Genomic DNA, 24,626 nt, shown 5'->3' on the forward strand with positions numbered 1-24,626 from the left:
CACAACAAAGGTGAGTTTTGCCTTCAGAGTCCAATACGAGTTGAGTGTAGGGGACATTCTGCTCCACTAAGGCATTCGGGGACCTGGACTCTTCCCAAGTAGTTCCACTGTCTTTCAGGGCCTTGGAGTACCACCCTGGGTCCCCTGCATCCAACAAGCAGATGGGAAGAAAACAGGGGGAGGATGGTATGGCAGGTTTTAGGACCGAGCCAGGCAGGGCTGCTCATCCCTTTAGCCCACCTTCCACAGGCCAGAAAACCAGTCCCATTGTTAGCAGTAGTGAATCTGCAGGGGTGTGCAGCAACTTGATTCTTGCCCTCTCAGAAGAAAGAATTCGGCTGAGGGGCAGAAGTAGTTTTAAGGCAGAGGGAGAGACCGAGGCAAGTTTTAGACCAGGAGTGACAGTTTATTAAAAAGTTTTAGAGCAGGAACAAATGGAAGTAAAGTACACTTGGAAGGGGGCCAAGCAGGTGACTTGAGAGATCCAAGTGTGCCATTCAGCCCTTGACTTGGGGTTTTATATACTAGCACAGTTCCAGAGTTTCTGTTTCTTCTCCCTTGATTCTTCCCTAGGGGCGGGCTGTCCAGGGCTGTCCGCTTGCGTGGTGGCCTGCAGGCACTTGGGAGGGGCTACATGCACAGCATGTTTACTGAAGTTGTGCATATGCTCATTTGAGGCATTTCTCCCCTTACCAGTCGAGTGTTCCTAGAGGAAGGTCATATACAGGTTAAACTCTGTAATTTTGCCTCTTGGTGCCCAGACTTGAGCCCACTCGCCCAGCTCCTGAGATCTTACCAGGAAGCGGCTGCTCACCAGCTTCAGGTGTTTTCTATCAGGAGTCTTCCTTTCCTTGGCACCAGCTATGCCCTATTATTATTTTAGACTGACAGTTAACAACTGCCTGACCATCACCTGATGGTTGTCTGACATTCCTGTGGGCGGGGGTGTGGGGAGTCCTCTCCTGTCCTGCTCATGTCTGCTTAGCTACCTAGTCTAACACTATGACTCCACCTTACAGTAGTGGAAGCTCAGAAAGATAGCCTTTCCAGCTGGGTGCAGTGGCTCACACCTGTAATCCTAGCACTTTGGGAGGCTGAGGCGGGCGGAGTTCAGGAGTTCAAGACAAGCCTGGCCAACATGGTGAAACCCTGTCTCTACTAAAATACAAAAATTAGCCAGGCATGATGGCGGGTGCCTACAATCCCAGCTACCTGGGAGGCTGAGACGGGAGAATCGCTTGAACCCAGGAGACAGTGGGTGCAGTGAGCTGAGATCATGCCACTGCACTCCAGCCTGAGTGGCTGAGCAAGACTCCGTCTCAAAAAAAAAAAAAAAAAAAAAAAAAAGATAGCCTTTCCATGTGTCCAGGAGGGGAATCAAACCTGTTGGATGAACATATTGTATTTTTTCTGCTACCTGCTCCCGAAGCAGAGGCTTTTCTGGGAGAAAACTTGAATCTATTCTCTTCAGGCCATTCTCTTAGAAAATAGGCCCAAAGTGATACTCCATGTTTCCCTGCAAATCCTGTAGCAGACGATGTCTCATCATCAAATCCTGCAGGCAGACATGAGAGAAAGAAGGTGCTCTTCGGGAGAGATGGAGCTGGTGCTGCTCTCAGCTCTGCCACTCCTTGGCAGCTCAGCTTCCTCCTTTGCAGGATGGAAGTGGGGGCATGGAGGACTTTGAGCATTGGTGACTACATATATGAAGAGTGGCCAGGGATATTACTGTCCTTGGCCCTGCTTCCCTGTTCTCCCATCCCCCAACCACCTCACACCACCCCACACCACCTGTCCAGAGTCAGGGCTGCTGGGACAGGCACAGTTCTTCTGGCTGCCCGGGTGGCCTGGTTTGTTTTCAGCTGGTCAACCCCACTGACAGGGGAGAAACAATGGGGAAGGGGAATGAGGATCAGGACAGCCTGCAAATGTAATTAAGCGAAAGCAAAATCTGAAAACCCAAATCCCTCTCCCGCCCCAACCGATGCCAGCTTGATCTTTTTTGTTTCTGGACCCCACCCCCAATGCACGCCCCCACACTTCATGCTCAGCTGATCCAGATGGTCTGTGGATGCTGAGAGCCAAACAGTGTGGGGAACTGGTTGTTTCGTAAGCTCCTACAGACTCTGTCACTAATTGTAAACCCATTTGGGACACATTCTGAAACAAGAGGCTTTTCAGTAACCTCTAGTTCCTAAACAAACACAAATCAGGGTTCATGCTTTCTCTCTCATTTTACCCCTCCCCAGGCTCCTCCTCACCTTGCTTTAAAATAATTACTTGGGAAACAAAGGGCAACACCCACTTTGTGCGCCCCTGGTAATACCGCAGTCACCTACCAGCTCCGGAAGCAAGAGAGTCATTGTTCTCCTAGCAACACGCACTGCCCCAGCTGCACGTGTTTGGTGCTTGGATTACACCAGCCAGCAGTGGGGGTGTGCATGTTGCTAGGAGAACTTGAACTTGAGTTTAAATTTGCAACCTCTCCTCACTGCCACAGCTTTCTTTCAGCTGCAAACAACACACACTCAACTGCAGAATCCACAACGCTGGGCCCAACGGGGAAATCCCCAGCCTCAGATAAGACCAGTGGGCTTTTATCCTTTTCTTTTCTCATGTCCTTCTTTCTTGAATTTCAGACAGTCAACAACCACACAAATAAGCAAGAATTATGAAGATCCATTGTACAATATTGACTGAGCACCTCCTATTGCCGGCTGCTGTCCTGGGCACTTCAGACACAGCATGAAGGAAACAGACAAAAGATCTTCCCCTTAGAGAGCCTGCATCTGGGGTAGGGAGGATGATAAGCAAATAAACACATCAGTATCAGTCGGCGTTCTCCAGACAAACAGAGCCAGGAGGAGCTAGATTAGCTCTAAATCTAGATGACATAGATGTGTGTATGTGTACATATTACATATATGTATAAAGGAATTTATTTCAGGAATTGGCTCCTACAGTTGCGGAGGCTGGCAAGTCTGAGATCTGTGGAGCAGGCTGGAAACTCATGCAGGAATTGACGCTGCAGTCTTGGGGCAGAATTTCTTCTTCCATAGGGAAACGTCAGTTTTCCTCTTCAAACCTCGCCACTGATTAGATGAGGCCCATCAAGCTATCAAGGGTAATTTCCTTTACTTAAAGACAACTGATCGTGTTTACCATATCTATAAAATACCTTCACAGCAACACTAGGTTAGCGTTTGCTTCAATAACTGGGTCTTGCCTGGGCGCGGTGGCTCACGCCTGTAATCCCAGCACATTGGGTGGCCAAGGCGGGCAGATCACAAGGTCAGGAGATTGAGACCATCCTGGCTAACACGGTGAAACCCCATCTCTACTAAAAAATACAAAAAAAAAAAAAATAGCCAAGCATGGTGGCAGGCGCCTGTAGCTACTCGGGAGGCTGAGGCAGGAGAATGGCGTGACCCCAGGAGGCAGAGCTTGCAGTGAGCCAATATCACGCCACTTCACACTAGCCTGGGCCACAGAGCGAGACTCCATCTCAAAAATAAAAATAAAAAAATAAAATAAAATAACTGGGTCTTATAGCTTAGCCAAGTTTGACACATAAAACCAAGCATGCCAAATGCATGTCCAATGTGTTGGGTAGTGATAAGTAAGTGCAATGGGGAAAAAGAAAGCAGGTAGAGAGGGACAGGGAGCCCCAGGCAGTGGGGCACAGGAGACCTACCATGTGAGATATAATACATCGTTCAATACAAACTTGAACGAAAAATAAATGAACATACCTAGGCACTGCATTCAAAAAGCACAACAAAATCCTCACTTAGTGACAGATCTGCTTAATCATGACTCTGCAGCACTGGAATTGAGGACAGGAGAGAGGCCGTTTGCAGAGCTCTAATTAATAGCAGCACAGCCAAAGCAAGAAGCTAGCGTTTAGTCTCCGGTCTTGATGGATCTTCAGAAACAGATCCCTGTCTGCAACCGCCTCCTGGCTGAATTCCTGCTTCCACGCTCGCCCCTCCCTCCACTCCTCCGCTCCCACCCCGGACAGTGGTCGCGGCGCTTGACCTCTTCTCCCCGCCGCCCCCCCGCCCCATCCCTTCACCACCCACTCCCACTGCAGCTGCAGTCCCAGTAGCCTCTTGCTGGTTCCCCAGCACTCCTTCTCGCTTCTGCCCCAGGCCTTTGCTGCTCCTCCTCCACATCCTGGAAGGGTCTCCTCCCAGCCATGTGCCTGGCTCTCCCCACACATCCTCCTCAGAAAGGTCAGCCTTGACCACCCCATAAAATAGCACCCTTGTCATCACTCTCTGCCTCCTTAGCCCATCTTCTCGGTCTTCATAGCGCATATGTTAAATATCTATTTCTCTGTTGATTGTCTTCTCTCACTCTGTTGTTCTTTTAAAATTGTAGTAAAATTACATAAAATTTACCACTTTCAATTGCACAATTCAGTGACATTTAGCACATTCCCAGTGTTAGACAACCATCACCACTACCTAGTTCCAGAACATTTTCACCACCCTAAAGGAAACCCATACCCATTAAGCAGCCACTCCCCATTTCTCCCTCCTCCAAGCCCTGACAATCACCACTCTGCCTTCTGTTTCTGCAGCTTTGCCTATTCTGGGTATATTACATGAAAGGAATCATACAGTATGTGGCCTTTTCTGGCTGACTTCTTTCACTCAGCATGATATCTTTGAGGCTGGTCCATCCTGTAGCGTGGGGCAGTACTTCATTTCATCTATGGCTGAAGAGCCTTCCATTGTGTGGGTGTGCCATGTTTTGTTTCTCCATTCATCCACTGACGGACATTTGGGTTGTCTGCACCTTCTGCTATTGTGAATGATGCCACAGTGAACATACATGTGTGGTGTTTGTTTGAAGGGGACTCTGTCTTGATCATTTTGTGTCCCTGGCTTATGAACAGACCTGCAGATTAACTTGTGGACAGCTTAATCTTCAGGCAAATAAATAAAAGGCACAGTTCAGCATCTAATTTAATTTTCCCCAGGCCCCTTTATCAACTTTCTCTGCCACAGCAAGGACCAAGCCTTTGTATCCACAGCTACCCAATACCCACACCCTTAGCCAAACCCATCCAGCAGAGGGGCAGGGGTCCAGCTAGGCTCCTCCCAGCTCCCTGCTTCCCAAAGTTAGGACATCCAGGCCATTGAGCCAAATGTGCCCTTCGGAATTCCCACACAGCCCCAGGATTCCCCCAAAACAAAGAACTTTTGTCCTCAGGTAAAGGCTGACTAGTAGGCTAATAAGACTTTGGATATTTCTTTGAATGGGATAAAATCTCAAATTTTATGATTAGAAATTGGACCCTAAGAAACATCCCTGGGACTCGTTTCCAGGGCTGCCATAACAAAGTACCACAAACCAGGTGGCTTAAAGCAACAGAAATTCATTTTCTCATTATTCTGGAGAGGCCGGAAGCCTGAAATCCAGGAGTCAGCAGGGCCACGCTCCCTCGGGAGGCTCTGGGGAAGAGTCCTTCCTTGCCTCTTCCAGCTCATGGTGGTTTCCAGCAATCCCTGGCCTTGTTCTTGGAATGCAGCTGCCTAATCCCACCTCCACCTCTGTCTTCACATGGCCTTCCTCGCCTGTATCTCACATCATCTTCTTTTTATTTTTTTTTTTTTGGAGACAGAGTCTCACTCTGTCACTCAGACTGGAGTGCAGTGGCGCCATCTCAGCTCACTGCAACCTCTGCCTCCTGGGTTCAAGTGATTCTCTTGCCTCAGCCTCCTGAGTAGCCGGGATTACAGGTGCCCATCAGCACGCTCGGATAATTTTTGTATTTTCAGTAGAGATGGGGTTTCACCATGTTGGCCAGGCTGGTCTCGAACTCCTGACCTCAGGTGATTCACCCACCTCGGCCTCCCAAAGTGCTGGGATTACAGGCATGAGCCACCACACCCAGCCCACATTATCTTCTTAAAAGGACATCACTCATATGGGATAAAGGGCCCATCCTACTCCAGCATGATTTCATCTTAACTAATTCATCTACAATGACCATATTTCCAAATAAGGTCATATTCTGCAGTAATTGGGGGTTAGGACTTCAACATATCTTTTCTGGAGACATAATTCATCACTTTGGAGAGGGGGTCATGGGATGCATAGCCTTGATTTTACTAAAGTATAAATCACTGGTAAGGTATTGGGGAGCACAGGGAGCTGCGTGCAAATAAAGAAGACCATGCATAGGCAGGGTTCCACTGATGAGGAGAAATGGGCAAGAAACAGGAGAATGGAACTTTCCTCTCTCTTCCTCTGTCTTCCTTGCAATTTAGCTGAGAGCCAAATCTGTACCTTGCAGCCAGCACAGCTGCAGAACAGGGCAAGGAGGTATCTCAGGTCTCCTAGAGGGACCCTTGGAATGCACAGAGCAGCTCACTCCTCTGCTCAGAACCCTCCAAGAGCTCCCCTGTGAGCCCGGCTAATGCCCACAGGACCCCAGGCCATCTTCCCTCCACATTCCCGCTCCTATCCCTTCCCCACCTCTCACTCCACGCCAGCCACATTGGGTTCCATCCTGTCCTTGAAAATGCCCAGCATGCTCCTGTCCTGGCACCTGTGTCCTCCTGGTCCCTATCCCTGGAATGTTCTTCCTTCCTTCAGGGATCTACGTGGCTCAAACTGCATTCTATCTGGCCGTCCCTGCCCACCCTATCTCCCCTCCATCCTACCACTTTCTACGCCCCTCCCTTGCTCATTTTTTCCGTAGCCCTTGCCACCACCTGATGTACATATATTTACCTACTTACTGTCAGTCTTCCTCCACTAGAATATGCACACATGATAGAGGGAACATCGTGCTGTGCTCCTCATGGCCATATTCCTGTCCTCCCAGCAGCCCTGGCTTGTATTAGGTGGTCAGTGAACTATCATCAGATAAAGGAAGCTGCTGTGCCACACCAGGTGCTAGAGGAGCTCTGCAGCCGCTGGAGGGCCCCTGCACTGGGGCTAGTGTCCTGAGGGTCAGGGGAGGGGCGGCTGGGCTTCAGATCCCTTCCTGCCTTGGGCACAGGGAAGACCCCAACCCTACCTGGAAGGGCTGCTGTCCTCAGCAGGCCCCACACTGCCTCAGCAGGCCCCACAGGGCCCCACGCCTCCCAGAATTGCTTACCTCAGGCTAGGGAGGAAGTGGCCTTGGGTTCACCTGTTTCCTGGCTCTTCCTGGCAGCCTCTGCCGCTCCAGCCTGGGTGGTGGGGATTCAGAGGGTCCATCTAGGCAGTGCATTTTCTGTTTCCTGCAGCTGCCGCAAAAAATCACCACAAACTCAGAGGTTTAAAATAACACAGCATTATTCTTACAGTCCTGGAGGTCAGAAGTCCAAAATAAGGCTAATGGGGCTAAAATCAAGGTATCAGTGGGGCTGGTTCCTTCCAAAGTGTGGGGAAGACAATCCATGGCCTGCCTTGGCCCCTCCTCCGTCTCCAAAGCACAGCCCTTCAGTCTCTGCAAGCGCATCACTCCAGTCTGTGCTTCCCGGATCTTCCTGCCTTCTCCTCTGACTCTGACTCCTGGGTCCCTCTGATGAGAACCTTTGTGATTACCTGGGGCCCACCTAGATAAGCCAGGCTAATCACCTCAAGATCCTTAACCGCATGGACAAAGTCCCTCTTAATATATGCTAACATTCCTAGTGCCAGGGATTAGGGCATAAACATATTTGGGGGCTGTTATTTAGCCTTCCTCAGGCAGGAATGGGGCAGCCCTGCTCCCCAACCACTGTCAGGATGTTACTGGAAAGAAGTCCTAATCCAGACCCTAAGAGAGGGCTCTTGGAGCTCACACAAGAAAGAATTTGGGGCAAGTTCACAGAGTAAAATGAAAGCAAGTTTATTTAAAAATTAAAGGAATAGGCCAGGCGCAGTAGCTCACGCCTGTAATCCCAGCACTTTGGGAGGCCGAGGTGGATCACCAGAGGTCAGGAGTTTGAGACCAGCCTGGCCAACATGGTGAAACCCCGTCTCTACTAAAAATACAAAAATTAGCCAGGCATGGTGGCTCATACCTGTAGTCCCAGCTACTCGGGAGGCTGAGGCAGGAGAATCGCTTGAACCCAGGAGGCAGAGGTTGCAGTGAGCCGAGATCACACCACTGCACTCCAACCTAGGCAATAGAGTGAGACTGTCTCAAAAAAAAAAAAGTAAAGGAATAAAAGGGTGGCTACTCCATGGGCAGAACTGCCCCGAGGGCTGCTACTGGCTATTTTTATTTCTTGATCATATGCTAAACAAGAGGTGGATTATTCATGAGTTTTCTGGGAAATGGGGCAGAGATTTCCCTAGGAACTGAGGGCTCCTCCCCATTTTAGATGTACATGGTAACTTCTGGGCATTTGTAAACTGTCAGGCACCGATGGGAGTGTCTTCAGCATGCTAATGCATTCTAATCAGCATATAATCAGCAGTGAGGGTAACCAGAGGTCACTTTTGTCACCATCTTGGTTCTGGCAAGTTTGGGCCAGCTTCTTTACCACATCCTGTTTTATCAGTGGGGTCTTTGTGACCTGCATCTTGTGACCTCCTGTCTCATCCTGTGACGGAGAATGCCTAACCTCCTAGGGATGCTGCCCCAGCAGCTCTCAGCCTCATTTCACCCAGCCCCTATTCAAGATGGAGTCACTCTGGTTCCAACGCCTTTGACAATGACGTGCCAGGTACCTGCCCCACCCTGCTGAGGTGGGACCTTGCCTCCCAGGGTCCTTCTATCAGCTCCTCCTCAACCCCAGCTTCAGATCCCCCAACACCCGACCCCAGGCTTTCCCACAGTTCCAGGACAGCTGCAGCCCCTGGTTACACCTTTTTGCTAAGGCTGAACCAGGGCCGGGCAGTCTCAGGAACTGAGACTCTGCATCTCAGAGACCCGGCGTCTCTGAGGCCGGGATGGTGGCACCTCCTTCAACTTTGCGGGGAGGGGTACAGAGACAAGGCAGGGATGAGAGCGGGATAGGTTAATGTCCCAAGGTCAGTTTCACACTTTTTCTTCTGTTATTTTGCCTCCTGCTTCCTCTCTTCCCCAGAAAACACTCTGGCTTTTCTCCCTCTAGTTCTCCATCCTCCCCTACCTTAGCTAGTGACACTCAGTGCATCCAGCACTTTCCATAGTCAGTGCATGGAGGAGGGCATTCACAGAGTCTATGCTGGGGCTCTTGCTCCCCCCACCCCACCACACACACGAGAATCACATTCTGAACGATGTTCGATGGGAAAAGAGGCCAAGCACATGGACACTGCCCCACCTCAGCCCAGTGTGACCATAAGAGTTGCAGAGCCAGGAGGGCCACTCCACTCCCAGTGCCACCGTCATCCCTGATGGCTGTGAGACTCACCCCCACAGAGACTCAGTTTTCTCTTCTATAAAATGGAGATCATCCCTTTCAGGATGACTGTCCCTACCTGTGGTCCCCAAACTCCTGTCATCACTCACAAAATATCCATGACATGGAAGAATCGTTGTAACAGCAGAACAAGGAAGAAACAGAGATCATGGCTGCAAGAACCTCAGACTGCATGGGCACCTGGGGCCAGAGGTCAGGGGAACCCACAGCGTCCAAGACCAAGCCTTAACCAGGGAAAGCACCAACTTTCACAATGGTTTTATATGCTGGAACAGCCCCCAGGCCCCTCCCATTGTCCCCCCTCAGGCCCCAGCACACCCCACAGGGCCGAAGAAGAGGTCCTGTAACCGCCCAAGGGGTTCATCTTGCCTCCTGCCTAAACAGAGCCAATTTATCAAGACAGGGGAATTGCAACAGAGAAAGAGTAATTCACGCAGAACCAGCTGTGTGGGAGATCAGAGTTTTATTATTACTCAAATCAGTCTTCTGGAAAACTCAGGGATCAGAGTTTTTAAGGATAATTTGGTGAGTCAGGGACCAGTGAATCAGGAGTACTGATTGGTTGGCCAGGGGATGAAATCATAGGGAGTCAAAGCTGTTCTCTTCTGCTGAGTCAGTTCCTGGGTGGGGGCCCCAGAACTGGTTGGCAGGTCCAGGTGGGGCCATACAATTGTTAGAAATGTAAAAACCTGAAAAGACATCTCAAAAGGCAGATCTTGGGTTCACAATAGTGATGTTACCTTCAAGAGTAACTGGGGAAGTTGCAAGTCTTACGACCTCTGGAATAATGGCTGGTAATATTTAGAATTCTAGCCACTGTCATCTTGACTTCATAGCTGGTGGCCTTTCATTTGTTTTACAAGAACAGTTTAGCCTTTTGGGAAGGGCTATTATATAAACTATACACTAAATTCCTTCTCAAAGCTAGTTCAGCCTATACCCAGGAATGAATAAGGACAGTTTAGAGGTTAGAAGCAAGATGAGGTCAGTTATGTCTGGTATCTTTCACTGTCATAATTTTCTCAGTTATGATTTTTGCAAAGGCGGTTTCAGTCTCTAGAGCAATCCTGTCTCTTATTGCCACACACTGGTGAGGCCAGCATTATCTTTGGAAGAGACAACTTCCCTAGACGTTCCACATCCCGTGCAGGTTGGTTCCAACAATGACCGTCCTTCAGGTGGCTGAGTAGCCCGCAGAGACAGGGAAGTGAGGCGGGCAAGAAAGCACACTTTTTCCAGTCATAACTGCCTGATTCTTCCTATAATTCCTCAGCTGGCTGTGGGGGCTGCGAAGTGACGTGAGGAAAGCACAGAAGGGGCCCTCAGGAATTGCTGGTTCTCTCCCCACTGCTGCCCTACAAGGGGCCCCTGCACAAGGCCCTCAAAGCCTCTGAGCCTCCGTCACCTGTTAAATGAGTTGACGACTGGCCCTGCTGAAACTGCCTTTGCAAAAATTATAACAGAAAATTATGACAGCAAAAGAGATCTGATCTAACCAACCCCCATTTTCTCTTTAACCTCCAAACTTTCCTCCATCATTCCTGGGCATGGGCCAAGCTACCTTTGGGAGACATTTAGTTTATAGTTTAAATGGTAATAGCCCTTCCCCAAAACTAAACTGCCTTTGAAATGAAAGGCGGTTTACTATTGAAAATCTATGAATGAAAGTCCACCAGGTTAAGAGGATGAGAGGAGACTAGATGCTGCTGAGGTGTAGACCTAAAAGATTACTGGCCATTATTCCAGAGGTCAGAAAATTTGTAACCCCCCCAATTACTTCTGCAGATCACAGCACTATCACAGAACCTAAGATTGGTCTTTTGAGATCTTTTTCAGACTTACGCACCTGGACAAGTGGCTCAAGACTCAGCCAGTCTGTGGCTTCCGACCCAAAGGTGGACTCAACACACAAGGACTGTTTTCTGCAGCCCTAGGATTGCATCCCCAACCAATCGGCAACACCCATTCCCCCTGCCTGCCAAAATAACCTTGAAAAACTCTAGCCTCCAAAATTTGGGGGAGGCTGATTTGAGTTATAATATAGCTCTGTTCTCCTGTTTAGCCATCTCTATGTGAATTAAACTCTTTCTCTATTGCAATTCCCCAGTCTTGATCTTCAGCTCTTTCTGGGCAGCAGGCAAAATAAACACACTGGGTGGTGACACTATTACCTCGTGTATGAGGGCCACCTTGAAGTGACCCGGCACAACATACAAATGTGTTACATAAAAGAACAACGAGGAATAAAGAAAAGAATTGGTTAGGCAGTGCACTCATTTCCTAGGGCTGCCATAACAAAGTGCCACACACCAGGTGACTTAAAACAACGGAAATCTATTGTCTCACAGCTCTGGAGGCCTAAAGTCTAAGACCACGTTGCCCTCAGAAAGGAGCTGTTCAGGCCTCCCTACAGGCTTCTGGTAGCCTCAGGCATAGATGCCTCGCTCTTCACAGGGTGTTGCCTCTTCACAGGGTGTTGTCTTCACAACATCTTCCCTGTGTGTGTGTTTGTCTCTGTGTCTAAATTTCCCCTTTTCATAAGGACACCACTCATATTGATTAAGGCCCACCCTAATGACCTTATTTTAACTTGATTATCTTTGTGAAGACCCTATTTCCAAATAAGGTCACGTTCTGAGGTACTGGAGGTTAGGACTTCAATATATCTTTCTGTGGGGAAACAGTTCAACCCATAACAGGCAAGGGTTGGTAAACTTTTCTGGAAAAAGCCAGACAGTAACATTTTAGACTTGTGAGCCACTGTCTCTGTCACAACTACGCACTTCTGCTGTGGCAGGCTGAAAGCAGCCATAGACAATACATAAATGAATAAGCCTGGCTTGTTCCAATAAAACTTTATTTACAACAATAAGTTGTGGGCCACATTTGGTTGGCAGGCCATAGTCTGCCAATCCCTAGGTTAGAACACCAATTTTAAAACAAGGAAAAAGAGTTTCTGCAGCCTTTCTGAAAGAGGGGACTCAGTCAGGGAACCAGAGATTGGGAGCAAAATCTGAGTCCCCAGAAGTGCTAAGAGGGGACTCAAGGAAACTCCTGGGGTTTAAGAACGTGGACTCAAAATGCGGGAGGAAGACAGGGCACCCTGGAGGAATTCCGCACAAGGCACTTGGCTTGCCCACAGGCACTAAGGGCTGATCTTACAGCAGAGGAAACTGAGGCACCAAAAGATCAAGTGACTTGCCAAAAGACACAGCTAGTAGAGGAAGGATTCCATCCCAAGCAATGTGATTTCAGGGGCTGAGCTTGTAACCACTAGAAATTACTCCAGAGGACAAAGAACCAAGAGAGGACCAGGCACTGGGAGCTGGGTGTCTCAGGCCAAGTTCTTCAGGGGTTGGAGTCACAAGGGTGGAACACAAGAGGGCCAGGGAGTTAGAAAGGGCCAGTGGAAAACAGCAGTGTGTCAGTCATTAGAATGTGCGGGCATCAGCCTTGCTGTCTAAACATCATCAGGAGGGGCTTTACCAACACCCCCCACTAAACAAAGCTATAACACCTCTCCCACAGAAGCAGTGGAGATGGGCACTCTTACTCTGAGTTAACAAAGGTCTTATGAGTTGTGTTCAACATAAGCTAATAAATAAATACTCAGGGAATCAGTTCACCAGGATTGTAAAGAAATAAAAATAGAAACAAGGTCAGGTACTAATGGGAAGATGCTAATTGTGCTCTGTCATGGAACCTCACCCTTGTTGGCCTGTCATCTTCACACTTCATTGAAAATCCATTAAAACAATTTTGAGGCCATTAACCCTGACTTTCAGGCAGAAGCTTCCCTTGGGCACAGTTGTGTGACTAGGGTTCTTTCATTAATATTTAGTGTAATTGCTTGAGAGCTGGATAATTGTGATTACAGACTACCACTTAAATACGGAAGGGGAGCATGAAGATGGGATCTTTTCTTTGCATCTTTTTTATTTTTAGTATGTGTGGAATCATCTCCCTCAGGCAAGATAATATATTGAAACTTGAATTTTTAAAACAAAGAGAGGGCTGATTACTCGGTCTACAAAAGAATTCACCACAAGATTCCTTAAATTGTGAGCTCCCAGAGCAATCAAAATTATTTGATTTATGAAATTTCAATCTGCTGGCATCTTTTCCATATTATGAGTCTATCATAAAGGTTATATTTGAAAAAAGAAACACAGCTACTAATGAGTGCCCTAGAGGCTGCTGAGTGGAGAATTAAGGCCTGCATTTATAAACAGGGTGACCAGAAGACATATCTTAAGGACACCTTGAAATTCAGCCTTGATGCCTGGGATAGGACCATGATTTGCTAGGACATGCAGTCAGACAGATGAACCAAGGGGGACACCAATTAGAGATGAGAGGACCCTGAGACCAGTCTGCAACTTGGAGCAACTGCAAGGAGATGCTGCTTCCAGAGTACAGAGGGGAAAACTCCTGCTCCCAAAAAAGATTCTTCCTCCTCTGTCCCTCAGCCCCATGAAATGGGACAAACTGATCCAGTACCACCTCAGATTTAGGCCTGTGAAAAGCCTGGGAGGATATTAACGACCTTCCCCATAAAACAATGGCTTTCTCTTCTTATATTTTATCAGCTTCCATTGCTCTGCATTTAACAGGAGGCACACAAAATTGCAATGCCATCCTCCAAGGTGTGTGGCAACAGCCAAGGTGAGTGGAACAAATATGAACAATGTTTCTTCTGCTCTCTCACCACCACCAACATCAATACAGAAGACTTTTGGCTGGGCTCAGTGGCTCAAGCTTATAATCCCAGCACTTTGGGAGGCCAAGCCAAGCAGATAGCTTGAGGCCAGGAGTTTGAAACCAACCTGGCCAACATGGTAAGACCTCCTTCTCTACTAAAAATACAAAAATTAGCCAGGTGTGGTGGTGCACACCTGTAATCCCAGCAACTTGGGTGACTGAGGCATGAGAATTGCTTGAATCCAGGAGGCAGAGGTTGCACCACTGCATTCCAGCCTGGGTGACAGAGCAAGACTCTGTCTCAAAAAACAACAGACTTCTGTGACCAAATACTCAGTGGTTTTACCCCACCAACATGCAAGCAATCAATTCAGCAGCAGACGTGAGCTGCAGGGGTATCCTCCAGTTCAATTCGGACACTGTCTACCTGGAGATGGCATCAGATCCCATAGGTTGAGGGCTCAGTCCCACAAGACTGCCTCCCTCTTCCTCCAGACACCAGTCACAGATCCTCAAGCTGGGCTTTCCACATTTCTTTAGGTTTGATTAATTTGCCAGAGTGGCTTACAGAACTCAGGGAAACATGTTTACCAGATTATGAAGGATATTACAAAGAATATAAACAAAGAGAGGCATAGGGCGAGGTATGGGGGAAGAGGCGTGGAGCTTCCATACCTTCCCTGAGCATGCCACCCTCCAAGAACCTCCACGTGTTCGGCTATCTGGAAGTTATCCGAACACTGTCTCTTTGGGTTTTTAGGGAAGCTTCATTATGAGGCATGATTGATAAAGCCACTGGCCATTGGTGATCAACTTAAACTTCAGCTCCTCTCCCCTCCCCGGAGGTTGCAACAGCAAGGACGGAGTTTGGAAAACACCGCCCTTGACCTTTGCTGTCCAAAGCAGTAGCCACTAGTCCCCTGTGGCTACCCGCACTTGCAGTGAGGCTGATCTGAACTGAGATGTGCTGTAAGTGTAAAATTCATACCAGATTTCAAAAACTTATCAAGAAAAGAATATACAATATCTGGTGAGTAATTTTTACATTGATTACATGTTAAAATGATAATATTTTGGATATATTCTGTTAAATAAATTATATCATTAAAATGAATTTAACATGTTTTTTATTTTTTAATGTGGCTACTAGAAAATTTTAAGTTACTATGTGGCTCATGTTATATTTCTGTTTCTTTTGTGTTTTTTTTTTTTTTTTTTTTTGGAGACGGAGTCTTGTCACCCAGACTGGAGTACAGTGGCACAATCACGGCTCACTGCAGCCTCAACCTCCCAGGCTCAAGTGATCCTCCTGCCTCAGCCTCCTGAGTAGCTGGAACTACGGATGTGCACCACTACCGCTGGCTAATTTTTTTATTTGTTGTAGAGACAGAGTCTCGCTATGTTGCCCAGGCTTGTCTTAAACTCCTGGGCTCAAGCGATTCTCCTTCCTTACCCTCCCAAAGTGCTGGAATTACAGGCGTGAGCCACCATGCCTGACCTCAGCCCTATGTGATATTTCTATGGGACAGTGCTGCTTAAATGATCAACTTCAATGGGAGAATGTGTGTACCTCTACATACAGAGGTAGATATATAGTTTCTGATTATATAAATAAATATCATATATTTGGCTTTGAAAGACCAAATAAACAGGACTTGAACTTTTCTTTTCATGAATGGTAGGAAAGTTATGACTATGAGAACCTTAATATTTGCTATGAACGGCTTGGGGTGGCTTTACTCACTGTTCCAGACTGCACAGTTGATGCCTGGGTTGACCACTAGAGAGCAGTGGCGTATATAAAATGTGAGCGTTCACACAGCCATTAACTGTGAAGACATCCCGCCCAGCCCACATGCAGAGCCACTACAGGGTCGGCACTAAGTAATGATTAAAACCCATGCTCTTTCCCTCCCTTTTAAGTGCCGTATGCCTGGGGAAGAAGAAAAGACTACAGAAAACTGGGTAGAACTAGAGCTGACCCTTAAACTGTGAGGCTCAGACAGCAGCAAAGCAGGAAGGCCATTCTGCGTGAAAAGCATCAGATGTTCAAAGGCAAGTGTTCAAAGACCCAGGCGCGGAGTCACGTTTACCTTCCTGGCTCTGAGGCTAACAAAATGCGGGGCCTAAAGCAAGCCACTGGGCCTTGCTTCTGTAAGATGAGGTGGAGCTAGGTGAGCTTTAACACGTCCAACGTCAGCATTGCAGCCATTCCAGAGTGAACCCCGCGGGCCTGCTGTTCCAATAGGTTTAATGGGGGACAAAAACACCTTCCAGGCACAATGGTACTGTAACTCCATGCTTTAAGAGCCGCCCACCACTCTAAACACCTAACAATAATACATAAGATACAAAAATTTTAAAAATGAAAGTCCAAGCCTTGCTCTAGAAGCATCTTGGCCGGGCACAGTGGCTCACGCCTATAATCCCATCACTTTGGGAGGCTGCTGCAGGTGGATCACCTGAGGTCAGGAGTTCGAGACCAGCCTAGGCAATATGGTGAAACCCTGTCTCTACTAAAAATATAAAAATTAGCCAGGCGTGGTGGCACGTTCATGTACTGCCAGCTGCTCAGGAGGCTGAGGCATGAGAATCGCTTGAGACCAGGAGGTTGCAGTGAGCCGAGATCACGTCATTGCATTCCAGAAAAAAATAAAATAATAAATAAATAAATAAATAAATAAATAAAGATCAGCATCTCCAAGGATCAGAGAAACACAGAAATACAATTCTACAGCAGAAATGGTGCTGTAGGTTCTCCAGGTCACCACTCAGGCAGAGGTGGCCAGCAGCTTTTCTCTTCTCTTGTGGTAAAAGGAGAACTATACATGACCAGGGGTTCCCAGTCCAGAAACTGGGTGGGGCTTTCACACCCAAGAACCAGGAATATAAAATGCTGGGGCTGAGACTTATACAAAGCTTCTTATCCCAGTTGAAGAGGAACCTTGCCAAAGAGGTCCCCTGGCTCAGTGTTGGGATCAGCAATGTCCCCAAATCATGGCACTATGGATATCTGAGCTGACAATTGAAAATCTGGTTCTGAATTGGGGGCTGTGAGGACCAAAAAGAAGCTACTGCAAAACCACTAGGTTGAAAGGGAATGAGCATAGAGAGAGACTAAAATTACTAATAATAACTCCCACAAGAGAAAGACTAAAAAGGAAGTCAAAAAATGTAATTTAAAAATGTAATGGTAGGAATTGAATTCACTTCAGAAGAAGTGAAAATGGTAGGGCAATGTGACACTGACTTTTTAAGGAATTGATTATTTATTTAGCAAATATTCTAAGCACCCACCATGTCCTAGACACTGTTTTAGGTGCTGAAGATACAATAATCAACAAAACAAGACTGCTGATATGGTTTGGTTCTTTGTCCCCACCCAAATCTCATCTTGAATTATAATCCCTTATAATCCCCACGTGTCAAGGGAGGGACCAGGTGAGAGGTGCTTGGATCATGGGGGTGATTTTCCCATGCTGTTCTCATGATCGTGAGTGAGTTCTCACGAGATCTGATGGTTTTATAAGGCAGTTTTTCCTGCTCTTGCATGCTCTCTCTTTCCTGCCACCATGTAAGATGTGCCTCCTCCCCTTCCACCATGATTGTAAGTTTCCTGAGCCCTCCCCATCCATGCAGAACTGTGAGTCAGTTGAACCTCTTTTCTTTATAAATCACCCAGTCTCAGGCAGTTCTTTATACCAGTGTGAAAACAGACTAATACAACTACCTTCTTGAAACTTACATTCTAGGGAAGAGACAGAAAATTTTTTAAATTATGTAATATGTCAACTATTAACAAGTGCTTGAAGAAAGGTTTAGGATCCTCAAAGATATAAAGGAATGACTAACAACCATTTATAAAAACAAACTATGAAACAATAAATAGGCAAACTAAAACAAAAGCAAGTTATAAAAGAGAACCAATTGAAATGAAAAATATAGGTATTAAAATACATAAACTCAGGCCGGCCACAGTGGCTCACTCCTATAATTCCAATATTTTGGGAAGCTGAGACAGGAGGATAGCTTGAGCCCAGGAGTTTGAGACCAGCCTGGGCAACATAGCAAGACCCCATCTCTACAAATCATTTCAAAATTAGCCAGGCATAGTGGCATGCACCTGTGGTCCCAGCTACTTGGGAGGCTGAGGTGGGAGAATTGCTTGAGCCTGGGCAATCAAGGCTGCAGTGAGCCATGATCCCACCATTGCACTTCAGTCTGGGCAACAGAGTGATACCCAGTCTCAAAAAAAAAAATACAAAAACTCAGAAGTATTGGATAAACTCTACATTGTCATGGTAGAAGAGAGATTCACTAATTAGGAGGCAGTACTGTAGAAATCACCCATAATGCAACACAAAGAGGGAAAACGTATTTTTTTAAATATGAAAGGGCAGCTAAGAGATATAGAAGATACACTGACAGGCATCAACATACAGCTAATAGGAATTCCAGAAGAAAAGAATAAAAGGAAAGAGAGAGAAGTGATGTTCAAAGAGATAATATCTGAAGTTTTCCAGTATTAAAGTTAGAATTCACTAGATATGGATACATAGAAACTTGTATTTTCACTGTGATATATCTAAGTGTCTGTATATTACAGTGAAACTGTGAGACATCTCAGGATAAAGAAAAAAAATCTCATCGGAGAAAAAAAGATTATCTATAAAAAAAAGAAAACTGATAGGAGGAACATCATCAGAAACAGACGCCAGAAAACATGGGAGGAACTCACAAAGTGCCAAGAGAAAGTTACTATCAATATAGAATTTTATACCTAGCTAAACTGTTACTCATTCAAGAGTGAGAGGAAAATATATATACCTTTTTATAATAATTAAAAGAAATTATAGCCCATGTTCCAGGTAAAAAATTTACATGGAATGATATCACAGTGAAAATTACAAAAGTTTAGAACTGAACCACAAAAGCACTAAATATCTAAGCAATAATGACTATTGCTACAATGTATTGCTTCCAGCTGTGAGCCAGGCATTATATCATATTAGATGTTTCCCAACTAGCATATCTCTTGGCCCTCAAAGTCATGTTATTAACTAGATAGTGTTAACTGCTTTGTAAGAATTTAAAAAGCTTTTGGGAGAACAAGGTAACTATACTCTTATGAACTAAATGTTTGTGTCACTCAAAATTCATATGTTAAAACCCTAACTCCTAATGTGATGGTATTAGGAGGTAAAGCCTTTGGGAGGTAATTAGGCTTAAATGAAGTCATGAATGTGGGTCTTTCATAATGGGGTTAGTACCCTTATAAGAAGAGGAAGAGACTCTAGAGTTTCCTCTCTCTCTCTCTGTCATTTGAGGATACAGCAAGAAGGTGGCTGTCTGCAAGCCAGGAAGAGAGCCCTTACCAGACCTGACCATGTTGGTACCCTGATCTCAGACTTCCAGCCTGAAAAATTGTGAGAAACAAGTAAATGTCTGTTGCTTTAGCTGCCCAGTTTAGTATTCTCTTATAGCAATCTGAGCTAAGATGCGTGCACAAAAATCTGGGTCTATATGAAGATAAGGAACCAATGAAGGTACAGGTGGAATTTTATTGACACTTGGGAACAATAATAGGGGGCCTGAGCCAGGTACACACAGCTGTTTGACAGGGAGGAGGTGGACAGCATTCTAATTCAGAGGTATTTCATGCTAATGATTACTTTTCTCCTGCTTACCTTTCTCTAAGTCTAGCCCAAGCTTTCCTCATTTGAAATACAGTTGACCCTTAAACAACATGGGGTTGAACTGCTTGGGCCCACTTATATGCAGATTTTCTTCTGCCTCTGCCACTCCAAGACAAGACCAACCCCTCCTCTCCCACCTCCTCAGCCTACTTAATGTAAAGGCAATGAGGGTGAAGACTTTTATGATGATCTACGTCTACCTAATGAATAGTAAAATGTATTCTCTCACAACTTTCATAATAACATTTTCCTTTCTCTAGCTTACTTTATTGTAAGAATACAGTTACAATACATATACAAATTATGGCCAGGTGTGGTGGCTCATGCCCATAATCCCAGCACTTTGGGAGACCAAGGCAAGTAGATTGCTTGAGCTCAGGAGTTCAAGACCAGCCTCAGCAACATAATGAAACCCCATGTCCACAAAAAAATTAGCCAGGCATGGTGGCTCACACCTGTGATCCCAGCTACTCAGGAGGCTGAGACAGGAGGATCACTTGAGCCCAGGAAGTTGAGGTTTCAGTGAGCTGAGATCATGCCACTGTACTCCAGCCTGAGCAACAGAGCAAGATCCTATCTCTAAATAGATAAATAAAACAAATTTTGTGTTAATTGACTGTGTTACTAGGGCCTCTGAACAGCCAGGCAAATACTTTAGCAAACCTCAGAGGTGCTGTTCTGATAAGTCCCCCTTCCTTGGAGGAAAATGTACCCCTCTCTGAAATCAAAAAAGAGCACAGGGTGCTTTTCAGCATAACTAACAACCCCCAGGACTGGAAGAGGGGAGTTTTCTTGCTTCCTAACATTGACAGAATTAAGGGTAATGAGGAGACACTTCATTTCTCACTTGCACAGCCTCATGTGGAAATGAACTGAACAAAGTAAGTTTGCTGTTAAATCTTATTCTCTTGGATCTAGAATGCACTTCTCCTTATCCCCTCTCCTTCTCCCCCTGTCCCTTGCCCCCACTTCTCCACCCCCAGTGTCCTCTAAATCCTGGGCACACCTTCCCCACTCCCAGCCTGCAACCCCAGGCATCTGGCTGGTGATGCACCACACAGCCTCGCCCTTCCCAGCCCAGCTCGTCTGGTGTCCCAGCTGCTCATTCTCTCAGCCACTACCCAGGCTAGCACCTGAGTTTGCAGCAGACCTTGTGTAGACCATCCTGCCCGGGTGACAGCTTTCCCCAGACCTCCTCACAGAAGATGCAGCTGTCTTCCTGAGTGGCCACGTGTGGACTGCATCATCTTCCGGTGCTCATGACTCCCAGTTGCTTATTACATAAAACCCAGCCTCCTTAGCACAAGCTTGCGTCTTCTTTTAGCCTCACCTCACCCCTTCCTTCCCCCATCAGTTTTTCCTGGGCTGTGCTCTCCACCCCACACACGATGCAAGGCCGCCAGCGCCTTCCCTCCTCTGATAGCTGGCTTCAAACTCTGACCCCAACCCACTCCCCACCTCTCCTTTGCGACCCCCTCGTGGCTCCTCTGACATCCCCTCCACTGCCCCCTGCACCCACCATCTAGGTCCTCAGAGCTCTCCAGAAGCATGGACCATCTGCCTCACTCTTCTCCATGCCCCTTAATTCCATTATCAGTCCCTAATAGGAAACAGAAACTGAAAGAACCACGACTGTGCCCAGCTTGCCACAGGCCTCAGCCTACTGTGCCCAGTACCTCACCGGTACCCAGGAGAGAAAGCTAGCAGATTCTGGCTAGCAGAAACTGCCTGTCCAATGGGGCCCAGAGCCCAGGCCCTGCTTCCCAATGACAGTCTGCTGCTCAAATATCCACCTGGAAATATTCGTGACAGTGAGCCACAAAGATCTGGGGACCCCTCCAACCTTCCAGGGAAGTTCTTTCCTTCATTGCCAGAGCACTTGCTAAATGCCAGGCCCTGCACAGAGCACAGAGGCGCAAAGCTGGAAAGACAGAGCTGGCCTTCACGGGACCCCCAAGGCAGCAGGGTGGACCAGCAGGTACACAGCTGTGACTGCATGGTGGGAGGAAAGTGGCCTCTGGGAAAGTGGCTTTCAGAAGGCCAGAGGCCTGCTCCTCAGTGTGAGGTTGCGGGGGTCCGTCCCACAGACCCTGACCCAATGATGGATGAATAACGTACAGTGACACAGATATTCTGTTTGTCAGTCCAGTTAAGAGTCTGGGCCCCTCACAAACACCAAGGAAGGTGCTGTAAAGAGTAGCAGCCATGGCCTCAACTAGCTGGTCCTGCCAGCATTTATCCAGCACACATTAAATGACAAAGGCTTTGAGTCAACACACGTATGGGTAATTAATCTGGTCGCCCTCCCCCGAAGACAGCCATCCTGCCCACGAATGGTCAAAGGTTAGTCTTAGGACCACATGTGTAAACATGCTATTTAGATAAACTCCCTTATATTCCTTTGTATCTGTACCCGAAGCTCTTAGGCTCCTGAAAAGAGAATCTGGCTGCCTTCAGCCAAACTATCTGAAGCTATGCAAAACTCCCCAGCCTTCCAAGAAGATTTGTGTCTATATCCTATAACTCCATCTAAAATTTTTCCCACCAGCCTGACTGAACTCCCACATGAGGTGCCACAGAAAATGAGAACTGGGACGAGAGGAAAACAAGCCTGTTGCTCCCAACCCCTTTACACAAGGAGGCCCGCTTATTCTCACAGTTCGGAGCTGAGCATCTCAGGGCACCCACTGGAAAAGGAAACTAGAAAGAGCTTCCATCCTCGAGGGCTTACAGCCAAATTGACATGGAAGTCCTCAAAGGACCACACCTTCCCTCCAAGGAGCAAGGTCTCTGAGCCGAAGACCAGCCCCACCCATTCCTGCCTGACGCTCTTCGGAAGTCACCCAACCTCCTCAGCCTCCGCTGATCTACAGCAGGAGGCTGCAAGACCGCATCTCAGGGTCTTAAGTGAGAGCACAGTACGCATTTGGTAAACAGCAGCTAATGGCCACTGCGGATGTGTGGTTGTGCGGGTGTTGTGGTTGCTGCTGTTATGGCTCGTGTGGTTGCTGCAGTTCTGGTAGTTACTGCAGTTGTGGTGTGTGGTCAAATGGCTGTGGCTGTTGCAGCTATGGTTGTTGTGTGATTTGTGGCAGTTGTGGTTGTGAGGTTGCATGGTTGTTGCAGGTATTCTGGCTCCTTCATCACAGATGGAGGAGGAGGCCAGCCACTGGGGAGGGGTGGCCTCTGAACACCTGGCACCAACACATCACACAGCAGCACCAGGCTGTGCCCAGACAAGCAAAGAAAGGGGAGGGCAGAGAAAGGAAATTCTCTTCAGATAAGTGTATGTCAGAAAGGAAGCCCCACAGCCCTCTCTGTGGCCATGGGTGACTCCCTCACACTGCTGTGTAGGCCTCTTATCTGGAGCTGAAGCGAAGTCCAAGTGCTTGAAAACCTGAAGGTGCTCCTGCTTGCAGCACCTCCGTTCCCAGGAACATGCTCCTGTGCAGGAACCCATTATGGGCACCACCAAAAATAGACCCTGCCCCATCCCATCCCACTGCCCTGAGACCCCCAAGCAAGCCCAGCAGGTAAACTGATAGCCGCGGGGTGTGGGGACGATGGCCACGGATCACACCAAAGGCCCAAGTGGAGAGTCCAGCCTGCTGACCACCTCCTTGACCCTGGGCCCCAAAGTCAGAATAAGACAGGGTGGGCTGGCACAGCCCTCCAGTAGGCAGGACCTTGGCATCTCCTGGCTCACCTTCACCCACCATTCATGCAAGAGCCCCATGAGTGGATCAGAGCCATGGTGAGGCCACACAGTGTAACCAGCACAGCAGGCGGAGACCTTCTGCCCCTGGTACCCGGGCTGGAATTTTACAACTGCCTTAAGGAACTCAGGTCCTAAGCAACATATCCCCCTCCCCTGCACCCTGCTCCTAATCATATGTTTATTGAATTTTTAAAAAATATATAGATAATATTTCATTTGACCCGGTAGTCACATGCACAGAAGGAAATACAGTGAAATATCCTCTTCCCATAGTTTCTCTTAATCACCCAGAGATAGTTTATGAAAATACAAACAAATATGCCCAGGTATACATACAAAGGAACATGATGTAGTAATGAGAGTATAAATTCCGAAGCCAGACTGCCTGAGTTCAAGACGTAGCACTGCCTCCTCACCAGTTAGTATGTGACCTTGGACAACTTCTCTATGCCCCAGTTACCCTCATCTGCAGAACAGGATATAATTGTGGTACCTACCTCGCAAGGGAGGTTCAACACTATATATCAGCTCTCACTGTCACATATGTTCTTTCCCATTCTACAGAAATGATAGCACACTGTTGCACACACTGTTCTGCACCTTATTTTTTCACTGTGAAGTGTATCTGGGAGGTTATTCCCATATCAGTACATAAAGAACTTCCTTCGAGGGCCAGGCAAGGTGGCTCACGCCTGTAATCCCAATGCTTTGGGAGGCTGAGGTGGGTGGATCATGAGGTCAGGAGTTCGAGACCAGCTTGGCCAACATGGTGAAACCCCATCTCTACTAAAAAAAATACAAAAATTAGCTGGGCATGGTGGCAGGCACCTGTAATCCCAGCTAGTTGGGAGGCTGAGGCAGGAGAAGAGCTTGAATCCAGAAGGCGGAGGTTGCAGTAAGCTAAGATCATGCCATTGCACTCCAGCCTGAGTGCAATGATCATGCCATTGCACTCCAGCCTGAGGCTAAGATCATGCCATTGCACTCCAGAGGGAGACTCCATCTCAAAAAAAACAAAACAAAACTTCCTTCTTTTTTTTTTTTTTACTTGCATTAAGGATGAACTAATCTTAATTTTTTCAGAGCTGCATAGTATTACATTGCCTCAACATACAAGAACTGATTTAGTCACTGCTTTTTTGATTGACATTTAAAAGGTATCCAGTCTTTTAC

General features: G+C 47.2%; 1 protein-coding gene across 1 annotated transcript in view; it reads right to left on the minus strand.

The window, feature by feature from the left end:
* Window positions 1–385: 385 nt before the first annotated feature.
* The window catches only part of LOC129057762 (uncharacterized), a 79,983-nt gene continuing 55,742 nt past the window's right edge, over window positions 386–24,626 (minus strand). Inside the window, exon 5 of the mRNA XM_054548393.1 lies at window positions 386–706. Within this exon, the coding sequence (XP_054404368.1) occupies window positions 518–706 (189 nt within the window). The 3' untranslated portion in view covers window positions 386–517. The remainder of the gene's footprint in view (window positions 707–24,626) is intronic.

This window comes from Pongo abelii, chromosome 1 (genome assembly GCF_028885655.2).
Source record: "Pongo abelii isolate AG06213 chromosome 1, NHGRI_mPonAbe1-v2.0_pri, whole genome shotgun sequence".
Classification (NCBI taxonomy): domain Eukaryota; kingdom Metazoa; phylum Chordata; class Mammalia; order Primates; family Hominidae; genus Pongo; species Pongo abelii.